This window comes from Pristiophorus japonicus, chromosome 22 (assembly GCF_044704955.1).
Source record: "Pristiophorus japonicus isolate sPriJap1 chromosome 22, sPriJap1.hap1, whole genome shotgun sequence".
NCBI lineage: Eukaryota > Metazoa > Chordata > Chondrichthyes > Pristiophoridae > Pristiophorus > Pristiophorus japonicus.
Window position 1 is genome coordinate 8,588,445 of NC_091998.1, and position 24,956 is coordinate 8,613,400.

A 24,956-nucleotide genomic window follows, 5' to 3' on the forward strand; every position below is an offset into this window, starting at 1 on the left:
ACCTGCTCCAATGTTCTCTCCTCCGAATGTCCGAGAGGCACTCGCAGCCCGCCAGTACCCTATGGAAGTGACCGTTCTCCCCCTGAGCATAAATAGGCAGATTCAACAGGTTATTGACCGTACTTTGCAGCCCATCCGATTCTGTCCGTCCTACAGCAAGAACCCTAGCCAGTTTTCCCATTGAGCACAGAGTTTAGTCTGAATTTCAGTGCAGTATTGAGGTAGTGGTGCGTGGCTGGAGGTGTCATCTTTTAGAGGAGATGGGTACACTGAAACTCGGCCTGCCTGTTCAGGTGAATCTAAATCTGTCCTCAAACAAATTAGCCGGTCACTCATCTCATTGCTATTTATAGGATCTTGCTGCATGCAAGCTGACTGCTACATTTACTTACTCAACAGTGACTACACTACAAAAGCAAGTCATTGTGAAGTGCTGTGGGATGGCCGGAGTTTGAGATAACGACTCTGTTTCCTCGTTATGTCATTTGTAGTTTGCATTCACATTTATTTGCAATTACACAAATAGTTTCGGCAAGATTTTATGAAAATTTTTAAAAAGATGTATTCTCCTGGTAGATTCTAGTCCTATGTAATAATTCGCTTTCAAAATATTGGGAGTTTTTCCAATTTATGGTAAATCTCGACTGTTATCTACCCCACACCCAGCCTTAAAGGCTGCAAAAGTCTTCAGCGACAGGACATCACTCTTAATGGAACTGTAGGTCACGGAGCACTGAAAGAATGAGGTGTACCACAGCGAGCTTCACTAGTTCTGGTTATCTGGTAGTCGGATCCCCATGCTCTGTAGGATGTTCGAGGCAGGACCAGAGAGGCCGGCTTGTGAGCTGTACGACTCCAGCAAGTTCTCCACCAGATTCAAATCCACATCCACAGGCTGGATCTTCGAATTCCCTCCAGATTCGGTCCCCAATTCGCCCTCTGCCTCCTCACTGGCATCAGGTCTGTCTGAGCCGACCTAGGAGGCGATCAAACATAAGACATTAGCAACTCAGGGTAAATGCAGCGTGTCACCATGCAGGCCCGAGGAAGCACGTGCTTGGAGTCTATTGGGGTAATCAACATCACTAAAACAGATTGGCAGGTCATTGTCACATTGCTGTTTGTGGGAGCTTGCTGTGCGCACGTTGGCTGCCGCGTTTCCCACATTACAACAGTGACAAGACTTCAAAAAGCACTTCGTTGGCTGTAAAGCGCTTTGGGATGTCTAGTGGTCGTGAAAGGCGCTACAAAAATGCAAGTCTTTTTTAAAAAAAAAAATTTCGACTGAGGCTGGTAGCTACAGTACCAGTTACAGCTGGGCAGTACCTTGTCGATGATTCCACCATTTACACCTCATCTTTTGTTTAACATGTCCCATTACCACCTCCTTTTGTCTTGCACCATCATCCCTTATTTCTTACACAAATTAAGATTGTATTCCCGGGAATTTAGAAGGTTAAGGGGTGATCTGATCGAAGTTTTCAGGAAATTAAGGGAAATTGATAAGAGTAGCTAGAGAGAAGCTATTTCTGCTGGTTGGAGATTCTAGGACTAGGGGGGATAGTCTAAAAATTAGTGCCAGGTTTGAAATTAGGAAACAATTCCATACACGAAGGGTGGTAGAAGTTTGTAACTCTTTGCAAATGGCAATTGATGCTGGGTCAATTGTTCATTATAAATCGGAAATTGATAAGCTTTCTGTTAACCAAAGGTATTAAGGGATATGAGCCAAAGGCGGGTATATGGAGTTGGGTTGCAGATCAGCCATGATCTCATCGAATGGCGGAGCAGGTTCGAGGGTCTGAATGGCCTCCTCCTGCTCCGATGTCCTTTACCCTATCACAGACCTTCCCTTTTGTTCTTTCCTCCCCTGCCCCCTGCTTAAAAAATGGCCACCTTGTTTTGACTGTGACTCCAAATTGAATCAGCCCAACCAGAAGAGAACCCTGCATGTCTGGGCTAATTGGGATTATGTCTGCCTTCTCTCATTCAGATAAACTTTGAGTAAACTTGCTAAGTGTCCAGGTTGACCAAGGGATCATTTAAGCATGTTAAGATCTGGAGTTATACTCTGCGCAATGTTAAATCCAAAGAGTGAGAGACGAGCTCCCTCAGGCACAGCTTCTTCCATATAAAAGCCAGTGAACGGCCTGGGTGGGACCTCCAGACCACTGTACAGCCGCACAGCTTAGCGGGAATGTTGGTCCTGTGCAAGTTATGGTTCAAATTACCATTCGAGGCAAAATAAAAGGGCACAGAATTGCTTTTGGGCCCCCTTGATGCGTAGGCCACCATTGGGCAGGGTGTTAAAAATGCCGGTGACCCAAGCGGGTACCAACCGCGAGTGCCACGCTGCGAGAATCTTGTGCTCCCGTTGCAGGAATTCAAATATGAATCGTGTGTCCTTTTCCACAGTTAACATACCTCACCGCCGATTTTAGTAAAGCTTTTGCCAATGTGGGTGCCTGCCAGCTCCAGGTCCATCTGCTCCATGTAGGCTCGGATATTCTCCAGAGTCTTTGCTGCTGACCCATCCTCCTCTGGGTTTCCCTGCCTCGTGTCAGACTCTGCATCACTGTCCAATAAATCATAATCTTCCTCCTCATCACCAAGATCATCAGAATCAAGCTGATCCGAGTCCGCCCCTGTAACCAAGGCCAGAGCAGTTGGTCAATGCAACATAAAGGTGGAAAGACTATGTAAAAAAAACAAAGCAGGTCCGCCGGTATGTGGAAAGATAGGTTTACGTTTCAGTTCTGATGATGCAGCTGAAATGTTAACAGTCTTTTCAATGTGTCAGCTGTGGCTCAGTGGATAGCACCCTCTCGCCTCTGAGTCAGAAGGTTGTGGGTTCGTGTCCCACTCCAGGAACTCAAACATTTAAATCTAACCTGACACCCCCAGTGCAGTGCTGAGGGAGTGCTGCACTGTTGGAGGTGCCGTCTTTCGGATGAGACGTTAAACCGAGGCCCCGTCTGCTCTCTTGGGTGGATGTAAAAGATCCCATGGCATTATTTCGAAGAGCAGGGGAGTTATCCCCGGTGTCCTGGCCAATATTTATCCATCAACCAACATAACAAAAACAGATTATCTGGTCATTATCACATTGCTGTTTGTGGGAGTTTGCTGTGCACAAATTAACTGTCGTGTTTCCCACATTACAACAGTGACTACACTCCAAAAGTACTTAATTGACTGTAAAGTGCTTTGAGGCGTCCGGTGGTCATGGAAGGCGCTATATAAATGCAAGTCTTTTCTTTTTTCTTGTTGTAGATGTTCTTTGACATCCAGCTGAATGGGCAAATGTGATCTCAAATGTCTAGTGTGAAGGATGATTCTTCCCTGTTGCACAGAGCATCAGCCTAAATTCCTACCTAGAATCTTTTCCAAAGCACTGGTGAAGGAGTTCACATCAAATTGGACTTGGTTGGTAGCTGAAGACCTGACGGGAAGATTGAGAAAGAAGAAAAGGTGTAGCTTTATCACAAATAGGATATCACAGCAGATGTAATTCAATCTCCATGTTAAAGTCATACAATCTGTTCTTATATTTATATAATACTTTTAGATGTTATATATTTATAGATAATGAATTTTACAGAAAGTTGGGGAGCAGAGAAGTAGAATTGGTTGCAGCATAGGAGTTTCTCTGCAGTACTGGCTCATATGCATGGAATTACAAAATAGATGCTACAGTGTCACCACTGGTGGGAGGGTTTATTTACACTGTGACATTTAAATAGGCAGTTTCCATTGCGAGTGGACATGAGAATTTATAATGGGAAGATTTGACAAAGGAATGACAAAACAGAACAAAGGAACTCGGATCACGTAAACAGGAAATATATTTTTGATATCCCCATAGCAGCTATAACATAATAAAACTATGTTTGCTATTTTGTCAATTTAAGTTAATAACTCCAATTACTAAGCACATCAACCAATTTGATAACAGGAAGTATATCAAATGATAGGGTATTTGTACCAACTGATTACGGGAGGAAGACAAACCAGAAAGCAGTTAAAAGGACAACATAAAACGGGCCCGTAATCCTACTCTTAAAATGAGGAAAACAAGTGGTCTGTTTTTCAATACAATCCGCAAAGCATTGTATCAAGCAGACCTCAACAAGGATAGTGTGGGGGCAGTGAAGTGACCCAGTGAGTGATAATGCACAGTCACACAGGACAATCAGGTCTGTAGGACATAACGGGCAAAATCATTTTCATAAACATTGAATAGATTAATTATCCATTAGAAATTGTTGTATAAACACCAAAAAGACGGCTAAATATTAATTAGCTTTCAAATCACATTGCAAGAATTCTAAATAGACTCAGTTAATAAAGCACGTTCATAGCATTGAAAGAAATAAACAATGCTGCCTTTTTAAACTGCATTTAAATGGTCACTTAATAGCCATTCACCGATCTTCAGAGTCAGATGGGAGCGGAGAGACCGGCTGCAGTCAGAGAGGGCGAGTCGAGCTGCTGCATTTGGGATCAGGTAGAATGAGAAGCTGGCTCTTATGGTTGAGCCAGGGGCAAGTGGAGCTGGAGTACCTACAGGAGTGGAGTCACAACAGGAACCTGGGGCTCACTTGGGAGGGGCGAAAGAATTGGGGTTGGAACACCTGGGAAGGGCCACGGGAGGGAGGAAGGAAGGGGTGTTGGAGCAAAGGTGCGACACTTGGGAAAGGGGCGTTAGGGAGGAAAGTCTGGAAGGGAGCAGTGTCTGTTGAATGGACAAATTGCTGAACAGGGGATTGACTTGGGGGAGGCGGGGTGGGAAAGGGGCAACATCACGGCAGCTAAAAAAAGATCCAATTTCCCCCAAATAGTCTGATTTGTCTGTGGCTAGTTGGGAGCAATACTGGAATCTTGATTGGCCTGCGAGTGTTGTGGTCAAAATGGATCCATCCTAATGCCAACATCGATCCATAAGTCACATAACACCCCACAGACCAACGTTACACGCTCACTAAAAATTATTGCAAACGCACTAATATTTTTAAGTATATATACACAATACTTGTGTTCCGTACCGTGGTATCTCTGCACCTTCATGTGACGACACCTTCGATACAAAAGCCTTCATACTCTCGGTGACGTCACGCAGATCATAATCCCCTTCCTCCTGCTGTCTGGCAGAATTCAGCAGTTTCTTTCCAGAGGCCTCCTCCAGCAGCTTATCAAGCTCCTCTGGTGAAATATCCAGCCAGCTGTCATCTAGGTCAGCAAAGGAATCAAAAACAAGGTGAGAGGGCAAACAGGAGTGAAGCGCCTGGCCACAGGAGGAGGTCATTCGGCCCATTGTGTCTGTGCCGGCTGAAAAAGATCTATCCAGCCTAATCCCACTTTCCAGCTCTTGGTCCGTAGCCCTATAGGTTACGGCACTTCAAATGCACATCCAAGTACCTTTTAAATGTGATGAGCGTTTCTGCCTCTACCACCCTTTTGATAGTGTTCCAGACCCCCACCACCCTCTGGGTGAAAGAAGTTTTCAACTCCCCTCTAATCCTTTCACCAATTACTTTAAATCTATGCCTCCTGGTTATTGACCTCTCTGCAAGGGGAAATAGGTCCTTCCTATCCACTCTAACTAGGCCCTTCATAATTTTGTACACCTCAAATCAAGTCTCCTCTCAGCCTTCTCTGTTCCAAAGAAAACAACCCCAGCCTATCCAATCTTTCCTCATAGCTAAAATTCTCCAGTCCTGGCAACATCCTCGTAAATCTTCTTTGTCCCCTTTCTAGTGCAATCGTATCTTTCCTGTAATGTGTTGACCAGAACTGTATGTCTAGCTGTGGCCTAACTGCAGTTCAAGCATAACCTCCTGGCTCTTGCATTCTATGCCTTGGCTAACAAAGGAAAATTTCTCGTATGCCTACTTAACCAATTGGCCAGAAAGTGCCTACCTATGATATTCATGTAAATCCTCGCATTGATGATGGGAAGGGTTAAAAAGTGTTGAGGGCAGGGTGTGTTTCACATGAGCAAGCCCAACCTTTTTAATGGCAGGAGAAAGGGCTGAGCAAGCCAAGACTGGAGGCGTGTGTAAACACAGGTACTACTGGCAACGAAAGTCTTGTCAGGACAACCGCAAAACCAGTTACCAGATCACATCGCTTTAATTAAAGAGCCCCACTGCAGTAAGCGTTGCATTTCATTCCCACGTATATTGCCATTTCGCCATCTGACCACAAACCAGCTACAATACATATACAGATGAGAAAGGCCATTTGGCCCATCCTGACCTGTTCATCCAGAGAAACCAACAGTTATTCCCCCATCATAATCTCCGGCTTTTTTAATAATTCCAGCACTTCTACCTTCACTAAAATATCCCGAGTCCGTACCACAGGTTGATCAATGAGAACGTCCTGATATCAGTCCGAAATCTGCCGTTTGCTAGTTTGAACTAGAGGCTCTTGTCCTACTGCAATTTTAAGTAATGTTTTGGATTTACCTTTTCTTCGCTGATTACTATCTTGTACACCTCAATAAAGCCTCCTTTTAGCTGCCATTTTTCAGGTTTCACATTGGTTCCCGGTTAAGCAACGCCTCGATTTCAAAATTCTCATTCTGGTTTACAAATCCCTCCATGGCCTCACCCCTCCCTATCTCTGTAACCTCTTCCAGCCTCACAACCACCCCCCTCACCCCCACCCCCGAGATGTCTGTGCTCTTCAAATTCTGTCCTCTAAAGCATTCCGTGGTGGCCGTGCCTTCAGCTGCCTAGGCCCCAAAGCTCTGGAACTCCCTGCCTAAACCTCTCTACCCTCCTTCAAGATGCTCCATAAAACCTACCTCTTTGACCAAGCTTTTGATCACCTGCCCTAATTTCTTAGCTGGCTCGGTGTCAAATTTATTTTTTTGTCTTATAACACTCGTGTGAAGAGCCTTGGGACATTTTACTACGTTAAAGGCGCTATATAAAATATAAGTTGTTTCTCTAATCTTTCCCAATATCTCGGTCTTCATAGCCCTTCAGTACACTGCCCCCAGGGTTTGAATGTCTACCTCGTGTCTCAAGTATTGAAGTTGCGGTTTGACCGAGCCCTGTACCGTCCCTCGAATTTATATTGCACAGTCAGTCTGAAATTCTGTAACATGAACATCTCAGACATCGTCACTCAAATGTATTCACCATCCTCTGGAGGGAGGCTGTTCCCTTCCTTCTGTAGTTCTTCCACACTGTAGGACAGCGTTTGCAAGAGCTGCAAGATTTGCTCCCCTGGGCTTAAGGTATCGGAACTGAGGAGACCAGAAAGAGTGAATGTAACTTAAAAAAAAGATTATCTATGAGCAATTAAGTTTGGTAAGATGACTAACAATTAGAAATGTTCTTTTACTTGGGACTATGTCCCAAAAGTTGATGTAAAAACATGACGTAGTATTCACACAAATGGGAATAATATATATTTTCAATGTGCTGGCATAAGATTTAAATGAATACTCCATCAAGTCACAGTAAATCATTAAAAATAGTTTGTAACTACAATTAATCGGTTAAAATAGATGAATGTAGCGTTTTTTTTTTTACTTTTCTGTGCGGGGGGACCCCTGCACTGCTGACACACTCCCAGGGGTCCTTGCAATGCTGACGCAGACTCCCAGGGGTCCTTGCAATGCTGATGTGCACTCCCAGGGACCCCTGCAATGCTGACCCAGTTACAGAAAATGTTTTTCTTTTAGTAATGTACAGCAACAGAAATAGTGGGTCAGCAAATCAACAGCCCCTTTAATGTCTGGAGACCGCTGCTTGAACACAGTCAAAAAGCACAACTAAAAGAATCCTCAAACCAACTTTGGTCTATTGCATGCCCCTCCCCTCCTGCTGACATCTGCTGCCACCTACAAACAGTTGCTCAAATCTACCCTTCTGACTATGCTTCAGGTCACCACTCGTAAAACTTATTTCCCATTTCCAGCTCGGTATTCCCTCAAATCTTGTACAGCTGCTTTTATTATGTGAAACGTGCTGCACAAGTATTGCTGTAATTATATGCCAGGCTTTCAGTCACTGTTGTAATCCTTCAGGGCTTTTCTGTAGCAAATACAGCTGGGCGCGATTTATCATCACACATACAAAGCACAGCTAGCAAGAGAACAAAGCAGTTCATAATTCTGCATCATGACCAATTTAACCTTCTGAGTTATAAGGTTTGTCCCAGAGGTGCGGATTCTTTAGACTAGCACCTTTCCAGATGTCTTCATTGGTGATTTAATCAGAGGAGTTTGCTTGAACCACATCTCCAAGTCATCAATTTGCAGCGATGTTTGCATTGTCAATTTGCTGGCAATGGCAGCTTCACGGTCAGTGAAACATGGTAGTGTAGGGGCAGCAATGTGCCATGAAGGAGTAGCTGCACACCATCAAAACGAGGGAGGGGGCCCTTCATAGGTGGCTCCGACAGTAACTCCAACAAAGAGTTGGATGTCTTGTGTCTGCTGTCAGAAGGAGCGTAGGTCCCTTGCAGTCGGATTCGGGTGAATTTATAATGGGGAACAAAGAAATGGCAGACCAATTGAAGAAGTACTTTGGTTCTGTCTTCACAAAGGAAGACACAAATAACCTTCCGGATGTACTAGGGGACCGAAGGTCCAGTGAGAAGGAGGAACTGAAGGATATCCTTATTAGGCGGGAAATTGTGTTAGGGAAATTGACGGGATTGAAGGCCGATAAATCCTCAGGGCCTGCTAAGTACTCTGGGATGTAGACTAAGGAAGTGGCTAGTGGAAATAGTGGATGCATTGGTGATAATTTTCCAACAGTCTATCGACTCTGGATCAGTTCCTATGGACTGGAGGGTAGCTAATATAACACCACTTTTTAAAAAAGGAGGGAGAGAAAACGGGTAATTATAGACCAGTTAGCCTGACATCAGTAGTGGGGAAAATGTTGGAATCAATCATTAAGGATGAAATAGAAGCACATTTGGAAAGCAGTGATAGGATTGGTCCAAGTCAGCATGTATTTATGAAGGGGAAATCATGCTTGACAAATCTTCTGGAATTTTTTGAGGATGCAACTAGTAGAGTGGACAGGGGAGAACCAGTGGATGTGGTGTATTTGGACTTTCAAAAGGCTTTTGACAAGGTCCCACACAAGAGATTGGTGTGCAAAATCAAAGCACATGGCATTGGGGGTAATGTACTGACGTGGATAGAGAACTGGTTGGCAGACAGGAAGCAGAGAGTCGGGATTAACGGGTCCTTTTCAGAATGGCAGGCAATGACTAGTGGAGTGCCGCAGGGCTTGGTGCTGGGACGACAGCTCTTTACAATATATATATTAATGATTTGGATGATGGAATTGAGTGTAATATCTCCAAGTTTGCAGACGACACTAAACTGGGTGGCGGTGTGAGCTGTGAGGAGGACGCTAAGAGGCTGCAGGATGATTTGGACAGGTTAGGTCAGTGGGCAAATACATGGCAGATGCAGTATAATATGGATAAATGTGAGGTTATCCACTTTGGGGGCAAAAACACAAAGGCAAAATATTATCTGAATAGCGGCAGATTAGAAAAAGGGGAGGTGCAGCGAGACCTGGGTGTCATGATTCATCAGTCATTGAAGGTTGGCATGCAGGTACAGCAGGCAGTGAAGGTGGCAAATGGTATGTTGGCCTTCATAGCTAGGGGATTTGAGTATAGGAGCAGGGAAGTCTTACTGAAGTTGTACAAGGCCTTGGTGAGGCCCCACCTGGAATATTGTGTTCAGTTTTGGTCCCCTAATCTGAGGAAGAACGTTCTTGCTATTGAGGGAGTGCAGCGAAGGTTCACCAGACTGATTCCTGAGATGGCAGGACTGAGATATGAGGAGAGACTGGATCGACTGGGCCTGTATTCACTGGAGTTTAGAAGGATGAGAGGGGATCTCATAGAAACATATAAAATTCTGACGGGACTGGACAGGTTAGATGCAGAAAGAATGTTCCCGATATTGGGGAAGTCCAGAACCAGGGGACATAGTCTTTGGATAAGGGGTAAGCCATTTAGGACTGAGATGAGGAGAAACTTCTTCACTCAGAGAGTTGTTAACCTATGGAATTCCCTACTGCAGAGAGTTGTTGATGCCAGTTCATTGGATATATTCAAGAGGGAGTTAGATATGGCCCTTGCAGCTAAAGGGATCAAGGCATTTGGAGAGAAAGCAGGAACGGGGTACTGAAGGAATGATCAGCCAGGATCTTATTGAATGGTGGTGCAGGCTCGAAGGGCCGGATGGCCTACTCCTGCACCTATTTTCTATGTTTCTATGAAACAGCTCAAGTGCTCCCACTGTCCCATCTATAGTGAGGCTGTTATTCGAATTTCTGGTTCCGTTCCAGTGACTGGGGAAGGTACGGTCGCCAGCTAGCGAGCTACAAACAGTGACAGCAAAACAAAAGTGTGCGTGCAAATACGGCTGCTTGGAAACTACAGTATAAACGGATGAGAAGCAGTTAATATGAATGAATAATTAAGTTTATTCCTTAATAAGCAATGTCTTGATTTTATTCATTACATCAAAACAACTATTTACACAGAAAGTGTTCCCTGGTCTGTTGAGTGAGCTAGTTTAAGTCCATTTTAACGCAAGCACACAGAGCACATATCTTGTACTGTACCTTTTGGGTCTGCTGACAGACTGCTGGAAGTAAATCTCAGCTGTTTGGAGCAATTCTCTGTGTCGTTCCGAACCCTCCAGCTCTCCCTGTCAGACACAAACACATAACCTGCTCACATCAAGCTGCTAGGTGAGATAATATTCTGCCTTCGTGTTTTTGCCCCCAAAGTGGATAACCTCACATCAAGCTGCTAGGTGAGTCAGAGAGGCCTATAAAAGGCCGCAAGCTCGGAAGGTGCGTCGCTGAGTCGGGAGTCCGTGAGTCAGAGAGGCCTACAAAAGGCCGCGAGAGGTGCTTGGAGAGGCGTGCTTGTGCAGCTACAGGGAGAAGGCAAAAAAGAGGTAGAAAGAAATAGAAAGGTGATGTCACAGCCAAGGGGGTAAGTGATTGGCTGGTGACTGGTAAGTAGTTTTTCTTTTTTCTCTTCTATATCAGTGAGTAACTTGTAGCACTGTTGTTGCCAATTTAAGTTAATCTCAGAGTTAAGTCATGGCAGGAGAGCTCGGACGTGTGTTATGCTCCTCCTGTACTATGTGGGAAATCAGGGACGCCTCCGGTGTCCCCACCGACCACGTGTGTGGGAAGTGTATCCGCCTCCAGCTCCTGACGGACCGCGTTGCGGAATTGGAGCTGAAGGTGGATTCACTCTGGAGCATCCATGATGCTGAGAATGACGTGAATAGCACGTTTAGTGAGTTGGTCTTACCGCAGGTAAAGGGTACACAGCCAGATAGGGAATGGAAGACCAACAGGAAGAGCAGTGCAAGGAAGGTAGTGCAGGGATCCGCTGCAGTCATCCCCCTGCAAAACAGATACACCGTTTTGAGTACCGTTGAGGGGGATGACTCATCAGGGGGGGAGTAGCAGCAGCCAAGTTCATGGCACCGTGGCTGGCTCTGCTGCACAGGAGGGCAGGAAAAAGAGTGGGAGAGCGATAGTGATAGGGGATTCGATTGTAACGGGAATAGATAGGTGTTTCTGCGGCTGCAACCGAGACTCCAGGATGGTATGTTGCCTCCCTGATGCAAGGGTCAAGGATGTCTCGGAGCGGGTGCAGGACATTCTGAAAAGGGAGGGTGAACAGCCAGTTGTCGTGGTGCACATTGGTACCAACGACATAGGTAAAAAAACGGGATGAGGTCCTACGAGGCGAATTTAAGGAGCTAGGAGCTAAATTAAAAAGTAGGACCTCAAAAGTAGTAATCTCGGGATCGCTACCAGTGCCACGTGCTAGTCAGAGTAGGAATCGCAGGATAGCTCAGATGAATACGTGGCTTGAGCAGTGGTGCAGCAGGGAGGGATTCAAATTCCTGGGGCATAGGAACCAGTTCTGGGGGAGGTGGGACCAGTACAAACCGGACGGTCTGCACCTGGGCAGGACCGGAACCAATGTCCTAGGAGCAGTGTTTGCGAGTGCTGTTGGGGAGGAGTTAAACTAATATGGCAGGGGGATGGGAACCAATGCAGGGAGACAGAGGGAAACAAAATGGAGACAGAAGCAAAAGACAGAAAGGAGATGAGTAAAAGTGGAGGACAGAGAAACCCAAGGCAAAAAACAAAAAGGGCCACTTTGCAGCAAAATTCTAAAGGGTCTAAGTGCGTTAAAAAGGCAAGCCTGAAAGCTCTGTGCTTCAATGCGAGGAGTATTCGGAATAAGGTGGATGAATTAACTTTGCAGATAGTAGTTAATGGATATGATGTGGTTGGCATCACGGAGACATGGCTCCAGGGTGACCAAGACTGGGAACTCAACATCCAAGGGTACTCAACATTTAGGAAGGATAAACTGAAAGGAAAAGGAGGTGGGGTGGCATTGCTGGTTAAAGAGGAAATTAATGCAATTGTAAGGAAAGACATTAGCTTGGATGATGTGGAATCGGTATGGGCGGAGCTACGGAATACCAAGGGGCAGAAAACGCTAGTGGGAGTTGTGTACAGACCTCCAAACAGTAGTAGTGATGTTGGGGAGGGCATCAAACAGGAAATTAGGGGTGCATGCAATAAAGGTGCAGCAGTTATCATGGGTGACCTTAATATGCATATAGATTGGGCTAACCAAACTGGAAACAATACGGTGGAGGAGGATTTCCTGGAGTGCATAAGGGATGGTTTTCTAGACCAATATGTCGAGGAACCAACTGGGGGGGAGGCCATCTTAGACTGAGTGTTGTGTAATGAGAGACGATTAATTAGCAATCTCGCTGTGCGAGGCTCCTTGGGGAAGAGTGACCAAAATATGGTGGAATTCTACATTAGGATGGAGAATGAACAGTTAATTCAGAGACCATGGTCCAGAACTTAAAGAAGGGTATCTTTGAAGGTATGAGGCATGAATTGGCTAGGATAGATTGGCGAATGATACTTAAGGGGTTGACAGTGGATGGGCAATGGCAGACATTTAGAGACCGCATGGATGAACTACAACAATTGTACATTCCTGTCCGGCGTAAAAATAAAAAAGGGAAGGTGGCTCAACCGTGGCTATCAAGGGAAATCAGGGATAGTATTAAAGCCAAGGAAGTGGCATACAAATTGGCCAGAAATAGCAGTGAACCCAGGGACTGGGAGAAATTTAGAACTCAGCAGAGGAGGACAAAGGGTTTAATTAGGGCAGGGAAAATAGAGTACGAGAGGAAGCTTGCAGGGAACTGCAAAAGCTTCTAAAGATATGTAAAGAGAAAAAGGTTAGTAAAGACAAACGTAGGTCCGCTGCAATCAGAATCAGGGGAAGTCATAACTAGGAACAAAGAAATGGCAGACCAATTGATCAAGTACTTTGGTTCGGTATTCACTAAGGAGGACACAAACAACCTTCAGGATATAAAAGGGGTCAGAGGGTCTAGTAAGAAGGAGGAACTGAGGGAAATCCTTATTAGTCGGGAAATTGTGTTGGGGAAATTGATGGGATTTGAAGGCCGATAAATCCCCAGGGCCAAATGGACTGCATCCCAGAGTACTTAAGGAGGTGACCTTGGAAATAGCGGATGCATTGACAGTCATTTTCCAACATTCCATAGACTCTGGATCAGTTCCTATGGAGTGGAGGGTAGCCAATGTAACCCCACTTTTTTTTTTAAAAAGGAGGGAGAGAGAAAACGGAATTATAGACATCGGTAGTGGGTAAAATGATGGAATCAATTATTAAGGATGTCATAGCAGCGCTTTTGGAAAGAGGTGACATGATAGGTCCAAGTCAGCATGAATTCGTGAAAGGGAAATCATGCTTGACAAATCTTCTGGAATTTTTTGAGGATTTTTCGAGTAGAGTGGACAAGGGAGAACCAGTTGATATGGTGTATTTGGACTTTCAGAAGGCTTTCGACAAGGTCCCACACAAGAGATTGATGTGCAAAGTTAAAGCACATGGGATTGAGGATAGTGTGCTGACAGGGATTGAGAACTGGTTGTCAGACAGGAAGCAAAGCGTAGAAGTAAATGGGTACTTTTCAGAATGGCAGGCAGTGACTAGTGGGGTACCGCAAGGTTCTGTGCTGGGGCCCCAGCTGTTTACACTGTACATTAATGATTTAGACGAGGGGATTAAATGTAGTATCTCCAAATTTGCGGGTGACACTAAGTTGGGTGGCAGTGTGAGCTGCGAGGAGGATGCTATGAGGCTGCAGAGTGACTTGGATAGGTTAGGTGAGTGGGCAAATTCATGGCAGATGAAGTATAATGTAGATAAATGTGAGGTTATCCACTTTGGTGGTAAAAACAGAGAGACAGTCTATTATCTGAATGGTGACAGATTAGGAAAAGGGAAGGTGCAACGAGACCTGGGTATCATGGTACATCAGTCATTGAAGGTTGGCATGCAGGTACAGCAGGCGGTTAAGAAAGCAAATGGTATGTTGGCCTTCATAGCGAGGGTATTTGAGTACAGGGGCAGGGAGGTGTTGCTACAGTTGTACAGGGCCTTGGTGAGGCCACACCTGGAGTATTGTGTTCAGTTTTGGTCTCCTAACTTGAGGAAGGACATTCTTGCTATTGAGGGAGTGCAGCGAAGGTTCACCAGACTGATTCCCGGGATGGCGGGACTGACATATCAAGAAAGATTGGATCAACTGGGCTTGTATTCACTGGAGTTCAGAAGAATGAGAGGGGACCTCATAGAAACGTTTAAAATTCTGACGGGTTTACACAGGTTAGATGCAGGAAGAATGTTCCCAACGTTGGGAAAGTCTAGAACCAGGGGTCACAGTCTAAGGATAAGGGGTAAGCCATTTAGGACCGAGATGAGGAGAAACTTCTCCCAGAGAGTGATGAACCTGTGGAATTCTCTACCACAGGAATTTGTTGAGGCCAATTCACTAAATATATTCAAAAAGGAGTTAGATGTAGTCCTTACTACTAGGGGGATCAAGGGGTATGGCAAGAAAGTAGGAATGAGGTACTGAAGTTGCATGTTCAGCCATGAACTCATTGAATGGCGGTGCAAGCTCGAAGGGCCCAATGGCCTATTCCTGCACCTATTTTCTATGTTTCTATGTAATAAAACTTGTCTTTTCGATGTTAATGCATTGCCTGTCTTGTGGGAGAGTTCAATTTATTATTTATCCTCTTGCTGGCTTTCCGATTCCGTGCTGTTCTCCAGCCAGGATGCTGGGACCTCTGACCTCGGCCAATCCTGCTCTGCACTGACTCGCACTGCATGTTCTGTGGGGCATCTTCCCAATGTCCTTGGTGAAGAGCAGCTAAAGACAACAGTTCCATCACCGGGCAATCGATTGAAATTAATTTCAGCACTGGATTTAAATTTGGAAGGCACTAACTGGAGTTGCAATAGGCAGGTTTCAAGAGGTGCCTCTGACAAGAGATACAAACACAAGCAGGCTCGACACCAGAGCCTTTGGCAGGCATCAAGCCGAGGCAGCTGAAGTGCTCCTGCCCAGTTTTACAATCGCTAGCTCGAGGGTTCTCGCAATTGGAGGAAGTCACTGTCACCAGCTAGAGAGCAGCAAACTTTAGAGCAAATTTCCTTGAGCACATTCATCTGTTCCAACATTAAATCGGATGTCGTATACATGAACAGGCACCCAGTACAGAGAAGTTTCCGAAAGTGGTGCTTTGATATGCTTGGCTGTAAAGCCACTGTTAGACATCCATAACATGCTCCATTACCAATTATTCACCCTACAATCCCATGAGCTACATAGGGTCGGGTTAATTATCATTCCCTTTCTGCACTCCAGGGCTCTGAGCTCTCGAATGGTCTTTTATCACTCTGCTTATACTCTCCTGTACAGTTTAAAATGTAAAAATTACAACAGTTCTCAGCCTATCTGAATTGCTGAAACTGCATACTTAACACAATGAAGCAATGGATAGTATTTATCTCAGGGCTCTCAGACTGAAGTGTACCCAGTACAATGGCATTAAATCTACCACCTTAAACATTCACTCCCTCCACCACCGGCGCACCGTGGCTGCAGTGTGCACCATCTACAAGATGCACTGCAGCAACTCGCCAAGGCTTCTTCGGCAGCACCTCCCAAACCTGCGACCTCTACCACCTAGAAGGACAAGGGCAGCAGGCGCATGGGAACACCACCACCTCCACGTTCCCCTCCCAGTCACACACCGTCAGTTGAGCAACGCGCCCAGAGAGGCACCACTAAGTTTGTGGTCCTGGCCCTCCAGACCATGGTCGAGGATCCATGTCGACTATGTGGGCCCGTTTCTCGGTAAAATGTTCCTGGTGGTGGTGGATGCTTTCTCAAAATGGATTGAATGTGAAATAATGTCGGGAAGCACCGCCATTGAAAGCCTGAGGGTCATGTTTGCCACCCACGGCCTGCCTGACATACTGGTCAGTGACAATGGGCCATGTTTCACCAGTGCCGAATTTAAAGAATTCATGACCCGCAATGGGGTCAAACATGTCACCTCAGCCCCGTTTAAACCAGCCTCCAATTGTCAGGCAGAGCGGGCAGTACAAACCATCAAACAGAGCCTTAAACGAGTCACAGAAGGCTCACTCCAAACCCGCCTATCCCGAGTACTGCTCAGCTACCGCTCGAGACCCCACTCGTTCACAGGGGTGCTGAGCTCCTCATGAAAAGGACACTAAAAACCAGACTCTCGCTGGTTCACCCCAACCTGCATGATCAGGTAGAGAGCAGGCGGCAGCAACAAAATGTAAACGATGGTCTCGCCACTGTGTCACGGGAAATTGGTCTGAATGACCCTGTGTATGTGCTAAACTATGGACATGGTCCCAAGTGGATAGCTAAAGAAGGGAGTAGGGTGTTTGTAGTCAAACTAGACAATGGACAAATTTGCAGAAAGCACCTGGACCAAACGAGGTTGCGGTTCACAGACTGCGCTGAACAACCCACAGCAGACACCAACTTTTGCGAGCCTACAACACACACCCAAAGGATCAACGACACCACGCCGGACCAGGAAATTGAACCCATCACGCCCAACAGCCCAGCAAAGCCAGGCTCACCTAGCAGCCCTGCAGGGCCAACAACATGCCAGCCCAGTGAGGGCACAGCCAACACACCAGAACAGACATTTGTATTGAGGCGGTCCACCAGGGAAAGAAAGGCTCCTGACCGCCTCACCTTGTAAATAGTTTTCACTTTGACTTTGGGCCGGAGGGGGGTTGTGTATCTGTAAAGCATGCACTCCCATGTTCCGCCACCAGGGAGCGCATCCCCTGAAGTCCCAAGGGATCCCAGCATCCCTTGGGAGCACTGTATATAAGCCGGCCCCTAAGGCCTGTTCCTCACTCTGGAGTGTCTTATAAAGACTGAGGTCACTGTTACTTTAACATCCCTGTGTGCAGTCTCATCTGTGTTAGGAACACAATACCCTTTGCAATAAAGGCCAAAATACCATTGGCCTTTCTAATCACTTGCTGTACCTGCATAATATCCTTTTGTGTTTCATGCACAAGTACCTCCAGGTCCCGCTGTACTGCAGCACTTTGCAATCTTTCTCCATTTAAATAATAACTTGCTCTTTGATTTTTTCTGCCAAAGTGCATGACCTCACACTTTCCGACATTATACTCCATCTGCCAATATTTTGCCCACTCACTTAGCCTGTCTATGTCCCTTTGCAGATGTTTTGTGTCCTCCTCACACATTGCTTTTCCTCCCATCTTTGTATTGTCAGCAAACTTGGCTATGTTACACTCAGTCCCTTCTTCCAAGTCGTTAATACAGATTATAAATAGTTGGGGTCCCAGCACTGATCCCTGCAGCACCCTACTGACGGGATTGGAGAGGTTAGATGCAGGAAGAATGTTCCCGATGTTGGGGAAGTCCAGAACCAGGAGTCACAGTCTAAGGATAAGGGATAAGCCATTGAGGACAGAGATGAGGAGAAACTTCTTCACTCAGAGAATTGTGAACTTGTGGAATTCTCTACCACAAAGAGTTGTTGAGGCCAGATCGTTAGATATATTCAAAAGGGAGTTAGATGTGGCCCTTATGGCTAAAGGGATCAATGGATATGGAGGGAAAGCAGGAATGGGGTACTGAAGTGCATGATCAGCCATGATCACACTGAATGATGGTGCAGGCTCGAAGGGCCGAATGGCCTACTCCTGCACCTATTTTCTATGTTTCTATGTTACTGGTTGCCAACCAGAGAATTAACCATTTATCCCGACTCTCTGTTCTGTTAGTTAGACAATTCTCTATCCATGCTAATATATTACCCCCAACCCCGTGAGCTTTTGTGCGGCACCTTGTCAAATGCCTTCTGGAAGTCCAAATACACCACATCCACTGGTTCTCCTTTATCCATCCTGTTTGTTACATCCTCAATGAACTCCAGCAAATTTGTCAAACATGACTTCCCTTTCAGTGGACTTTAATTGTGCTTTCCAATTCTAGCATTTTTAAGAGCCTTTCGCTGATTGAAAACTTTCTACGGTGCTGTTACTGAGGAATCGTGGAGGCTGTTGGGGGAAATGTGAATGTCACAACTCAAAATTCTGTAGGCTCAGGGATTTCACATTCAGAAACAGCTTGTGGGGGGGGGGGGGGGGGCGAGGAGGGAACATGTAGGAACAATAGGCCATTCAGCCCCTCCACCCTGTTCTGCCATTCAATTCGATCTGTACCTTAAGTCCACTTATCCACCTTTGCTCCCTTGATACCCATGCCCAACAAAAATCTATTGTTGTACCGGTTAGAGAATACCTGCTGGTGTCGCTGGATGACAACAGGAATAAAGGTTAAATACAGAATCTGCAGCTTGGTTAGATTCAACACCTTGTCATTTACAAATCTCTAGTTGGCTTTGTTCTGTAAGGTTCACTAGATTGATTCCTGCGAATGAGAGCGCTATCTTATGATAAGACATTGTGTCGAATAGGCTTATACTCTCTGGAGTTTAGAAGAATGAGAGGTGATCTCATTGTAACATACAAAATTCTAAAGGGGATTTGACAGGGCAGATGCTGAGAGGTTATTTCCCTCTGGCTGGAGGGTCTAGAACTAGGGGGCACAGTCTCAGGATAAGGGGTCGGCCATTTAAGACTGAGATGAGGAGGAATTTCTTCATTCAGAGGGTTGTGAATCTTTGGAATTCTCTGCCCCAAAGGGCTGTGGATGCCGAGTCTCTGAATATATTCAAGGCCGAGATAGATAGATTTTTGGAGTCTAGGGGAATCAAGGGATATGGAGATCAGACGGGAAAGTGGCGTTGAGGTAGAAGATCAGCCATGATCTTATTGAATGGCGAGCAGGCTTGAGGGGCCGTATGGCCTACTCCTGCTCCTGCTCCTATTTCTGATGTAACCTCCTCCAGCCTTGCACCCTAGTCCTTGTTCTCCTCTGAATCTGGCATCCCTCAGCACCACCAGTGATGGCAAAGCCTTCAGTCACCTCAGCCTCACTGCTTGAAACACCCTCTCTCTACCTCCCCTTGCTACTTCCTGCCTTTTCAAAGCTTCTTCGAAACCTACCTTTTCAACCATGCTTTCAATTGTGTCTAACTCGCTCACTACTGCACGCCCTTCATTTCTCCTCTGAAGTGCCGTGGGACGTTTTCCGTGTTAAAGGTGCTTTATAAATGCAAATTGTTATTGATGGTGTTTATGCTTACCCAGACAAGTGGGAGGCCAAATTAATATTTCAGCACTGCAAACAATGACAAACACAGGTTTGACTGCACAACTCCCATCACTAAACGGGACTTGGAACATTCAATTAGTGCAATACTGTCATCTGCTGGCAAGAATCAAGTTAGTTCAGCAATTTATTTAAGCAATTCCAAGGTAGAAAAAGATGCAATTCGTCCGTTTCGCTACTTGTCAAATGCTCTTGTACAGCTGGATAATAAAACAAGGTTTTATTTCAGTTTCACAAGATAGGGCACTACAAACCCAGCGACTTGCATCTATACAGCACTGTTAATGGAGAAAAACCATCCCGAGCTGCTTCACAGAGGTTTAATGACACGTACCACACAAGAGATTAATGTGCAAAGTTAAAGCACATGGGATTGGGGGTAGTGTGCTGACGTGGATTGAGAACTGGTTGACAGACAGGAAGCAAAGAGTAGGAGTAAATGGGTACTTTTCAGAATGGCAGGCAGTGACTAGTGGGGTACCGCAAGGTTCTGTGCTGGGGCCCCAGCTGTTTACACTGTACATTAATGATTTAGACGAGGGGATTAAATGTAGTATCTCCAAATTTGCGGATGACACTAAGTTGGGTGGCAGTGTGAGCTGCGAGGAGGATGCTATGAGGCTGCAGAGTGACTTGGATAGGTTAGGTGAGTGGGCAAATGCATGGCAGATGAAGTATAATGTGGATAAATGTGAGGTTATCCACTTTGGTTGTAAAAACAGAGAGACAGAATATTATCTGAATGGTGACAGATTAGGAAAAGGGGAGGTGCAACGAGACCTGGGTGTCATGGTACATCAGTCATTGAAGGTTGGCATGCGGGTACAGCAGGCGGTTAAGGCGGCAAATGGCATGTTGGCCTTCATAGCGAGGGAATTTGAGTACAGGGGCAGGGATGTGTTACTACAGTTGTACAGGGCCTTGGTGAGGCCACACCTGGAGTATTGTGTTCAGTTTTGGTCTTCTAACTTGAGGAAGGACATTCTTGCTATTGAGGGAGGGCAGCGAAGGTTCACCAGACTGATTCCCGGGATGGTAGGACTGACATATCTAGAAAGACTGGATCAACTGGGCTTGTATTCACTGGAGTTCAGAAGAATGAGAGGGGATCTCATAGAAACGTTTAAAATTCTGACGGGTTTAGACAGGTTAGATGCAGGAAGAATGTTCCCAATGTTGGGGAAGTCCAGAACCAGGGGTCACAGTCTAAGGATAAGGGGTAAGCCATTTAGGACCGAGATGAGGAGAAACTTCTTCACCCAGAGAGTGGTGAACCTGTGGAATTCTCTACCACAGAAAGTTGTTGAGGCCAATTCACTAAATATATTAAAAAAAGGAGTTAGATGTAGTCATTACTACTCAGGGGATCAAGGGGTATGGCGAGAAAGCAGGAATGGGGTAATGAAGTTGCATGTTCAGCCATGAACTCATTGAATGGCGGTGCAGGCTCGAAGGGCCCAATGACCTACTCCTGCACCTATTTCCTATGTTTCTATGTAACAAAGTAGGCAATATTAGAACGGTGACCAAAAGCTTGTTCGAAAAGGTAGATTTTATGGAGGGTCTTAAAGGCGGAGAGAGAGAAAGAGAGAGAGATCGATGGTAAGGCAGAGGAGTTAAGGGAGGGAATTCTAGCACGCACGGCCACCAATGGTGGGACAGGGAGAGGGGGAAAAGTCTGAGAAGCGCAGAAGTTTTGGCGGGAGGAGGCAAGAGAGGCGAGTTGGAGGGCTTGAGAGAGTTACAGATATAGGGAAGGGCGAGGCAACAAAGGAATTTAACGCGTGATGTGTGTTTTATGCAAGGAATTCACAGGCTGTCAGGTTTCAAAAGGAATTTGCTGTGTGGAGGTTTTTTCCTTTTCTTTTTTGAAATAAGAATCACTCGAATGTTCTTTAACTTGGGTAGATGCAGATTGTAACTAATGTGCCCGAGTTCATGCCGGGACAGAATAAAGGCATTTATCCTGTTACCCCTACCAAGAGAAAGAGTGCTTGATGTGTCACTGGGCTGCCAAAAATGAAAAATACTTCATTCCCAGCACAACATCCCTTATTTTGATGTGCACCTTTACATACTTTTGAAATATTAGAAAAAGTGCAGTCCAGACGAGAGAGCAGACGATAGTTGTTCGACGTTCACCGGAAGCTAAAAGTGCCGCTCCTGCACTGAGAACTCCATGTTTAAATACAGTTAGAAACAAAGACAGACTTGCATTTCTATAGCACCTTATGCAACCTCAGGATGTCCCAAAGCGCTTTACAGCCAATGAAGTATTTATTTTTGATGTGTGGTTACTGCTGTCATGTTAGGTTCTAGAAACTGCAGTAGCCCGTGATTCTACTTTTTCTACACGGAGCACGAATGCTACGTCTGCACAACACAATTTGAAGTTGCTCATTACATCTGTCTGTCCGTTCAACAAATGAAAACCGGTTGGGGTCTTGGTCTTGGGCGGGGTGGGGGGAGGGGAATTATACACAGACACTAGCTCAGAGGATAATGCAGCCGAGTTGATCTCATAAAATCATTAAGAACTTGTGAAACCAGCCTTAAAAATCCCCTGAAAAACATTCACTTCAACTTAGAATCATAGAAGCTTTCAGCACGGAAGGAGACCATTCGGCCTATTGCGTCTGCGCTGTTCGAAAAAGAGCTTTCCACCTCTTGGTCCATAGCCCTGTCGGTTACGGCTCTTCAAGTGCATATCCAAGTACTTTTTAAATGTGGTGAGGGTTTCTGCCTCTACCACCCTTCCAGGCAGTGAGTTCCAGACCCCCACCACCCTCTGGGTGAAAACATTTCTCAATTCCCCTCTAATCCTACTACCAATTACTTTAAATCTATGTCTCCTGATTATTGACCCAAGGGAAATAGGTGCTTCCTATCCACTCTACCAGGACCCTCATACACCGCAATTAAGTCTCCCCTCAGCCTCCTCTGGTCCAAAGAAAACCATCGCAGCCTATCCAATCTTTCCACATAACTAAAATTATCCAGTCCTGCAACATCTTCATATATCTCCTCTGTACTCTCTCTAGTGCAATCACAACTTAACCGAACACGCTCATCTGCAACACTCCAGCAGTGCCATCACAACACTCCAGCAGTGCCATCACTTAAGATACACAAGACAGTGAGTGAAAACAGCTTAGTCCTTACCCTGAAATAGGCATTCTTCTTTAGACTGTTTAGAAATCCTTCCCAAAGGGGGTCACCGGAGATGCTGCTCCCAGTTTTAGAACCAGGCAAGGGCTGCGAACATTTGGAACACAGGATCTCAAAGCCATGGGCCTAGAAAATGAAAGGGAGAAAATGAGCGTCATATAAATTACAATTTATATTTATATAGAGCATTTAACGTAATAAAATGTCCCAAGGTGCTTCACAGGAACGTCATCAAAAAACCCCAAAATAACACCAAGCAACATAAAGAAATGTTAAGGCTGATGACCTGGAGGTATATACGAACAATTATGGACAGGTAAAGACCATCTGGCCCATCGAACCTGTCCCACACAATTGCGATACCTTGTGTGTCACAACATATACACTCCACCCCATCCAAAACCATGTGATTTCCTGGGCGGCGCAAAAAAACAGATAACAAACCCAGGCCAATTTGGGGAAAATAAATCTGGGAAATTCCTCCGACCCATCTAGGCGATCGAAACTAGTCCAGGAGATCACCCTGGCCTTGAATTCCGTGCAGTACCTCCCTTCTGCAAGAGTTAAATCTCCGCCACAGCCAGAAACCAACCCAGTTTCGCTTGAAGGAATTCAGCGAGTCTGCATCCACCACATGAAACGACAGCTTGTTCCCGAGGTCTACTATTTTCTGGGAAAAGAACCATCTCTTGACGTCTAACCTAGATCTAGCCCTGTACAACTTAAATTTGTAGGTAGGTTTTAAGGAGGTTCTTAAAGGAAGAAAGGGAAGTGGAGAGGCGGAGAGATTTAGGGAGGGAATTCCAGAGCTTAGGACCTAGGCAGCTGATGGTTAGTATGGGGTTGAGTATTTAGAGTTAAGAATTGAAAAACCCTATGGCGTAAATAAATAATACAATTCAGTAGACAGACCATCTTAAAAAGACAGCTGGCCACCAAAAGCTCCAGAAGTGGTCAAGCAAAGCATAGCTTGTGAGCTGGGCAGGTGGAGATTCTAGCCGTGATAGATCTCAATCGTCTGCCCGGCTATCTCACGTCCAGTAATTCCAGGGCGGAGGTTGCTGGAGGGCTCATTAACCAAACAGCAGAGGCAGCTGAACAGATTATTAAAAATTAAAGTAACATGGCCAAAAGTATGCTTGAATTCAACTTAGGGACTGTGAATCTGATATTTGAGCGTTCCCTGGCATATTCTTTTAATCCCAAGCCCATTTAAAGGGTATTCAATGTGAAGCACAAACACTATTGAAGGGAGTTAGGGAGCTTCGTAAAATGTTTAAAAGCTTTTTAAAAGACAAATAATAGAAGACATAATAGGAGACCTGGGAATACAGAATAGGTACTGATGAATTAGGAAAAGGGAAACTGAGGAATAAAGAATCAATTTATTGAGTGATGATCAATAAGTTATTTATCTATTAATGATCCATGGATGTTTTCCTCATGGAATCTATTGCATAGCAGGAGGCCATTTGGACTTGTGCTGGTGCTAGTTCTTAAACTGGAGTGGTTTCCTCTGAAGGCCCATTTTCCTGTAACTTTTATATTCTTTTCAAATACTAATCCAATTCCATCTAAGTTCATCCACCGAGAAGCACCTTAGTGCCACTACTGCAGCACTGAATTGGTTCTGAAATGATTCCAGGGTTTTTACCTCCACTGCTCTTGTCTGTTCCAGGTTCTGATCACTGTGCGAAGAAGCATTTCCTGATATCAGGTCGGAATTTGCTTTTTGCCAGTTTGAACCCATATCCTGCTCTTGAAATGAACGTTAAGTACTCTAGACTTAGCCCTTTTGTACCCTTAACTATCTTGATTGTCCCTGAAAGACGCCTCCTTTACAGACTTAAAAGACCAAGGGCTGGATTTTCGGTGTTTTGCCACCTTTGTTAGCACCCCAGAACTTCCAGCGACCCCGTCGGGACATTTGGTGCCGGTTTTGAGTGGGCACGGAGTAGTACCGCCGGGGAGAGGCTAGCCGCAACACTTGTTTGAAATTTGAAAGTCGCCCGATCCATAACCTATTATCAACAAGGGCAGTCATCGACGACGAGATTCAACACCGCCTCCAGTGTGC

At 45.4% G+C, this 24,956-nt stretch overlaps 1 protein-coding gene across 1 annotated transcript in view; it reads right to left on the bottom strand.

The window, feature by feature from the left end:
* Positions 1-476: 476 nt before the first annotated feature.
* Positions 477-24,956, bottom strand: part of ecd (ecdysoneless homolog (Drosophila)) — a 37,422-nt gene continuing 12,942 nt past the window's right edge. The window contains exons 7-13 of the mRNA XM_070865598.1: positions 22,874-23,005; positions 10,620-10,705; positions 7,152-7,258; positions 5,046-5,229; positions 3,375-3,442; positions 2,425-2,645; positions 477-976 (exon numbers count right to left, since the gene is read on the bottom strand). Coding sequence (XP_070721699.1) covers positions 767-976; positions 2,425-2,645; positions 3,375-3,442; positions 5,046-5,229; positions 7,152-7,258; positions 10,620-10,705; positions 22,874-23,005 — 1,008 coding nt within the window. The 3' untranslated portion in view covers positions 477-766. The remainder of the gene's footprint in view (positions 977-2,424; positions 2,646-3,374; positions 3,443-5,045; positions 5,230-7,151; positions 7,259-10,619; positions 10,706-22,873; positions 23,006-24,956) is intronic.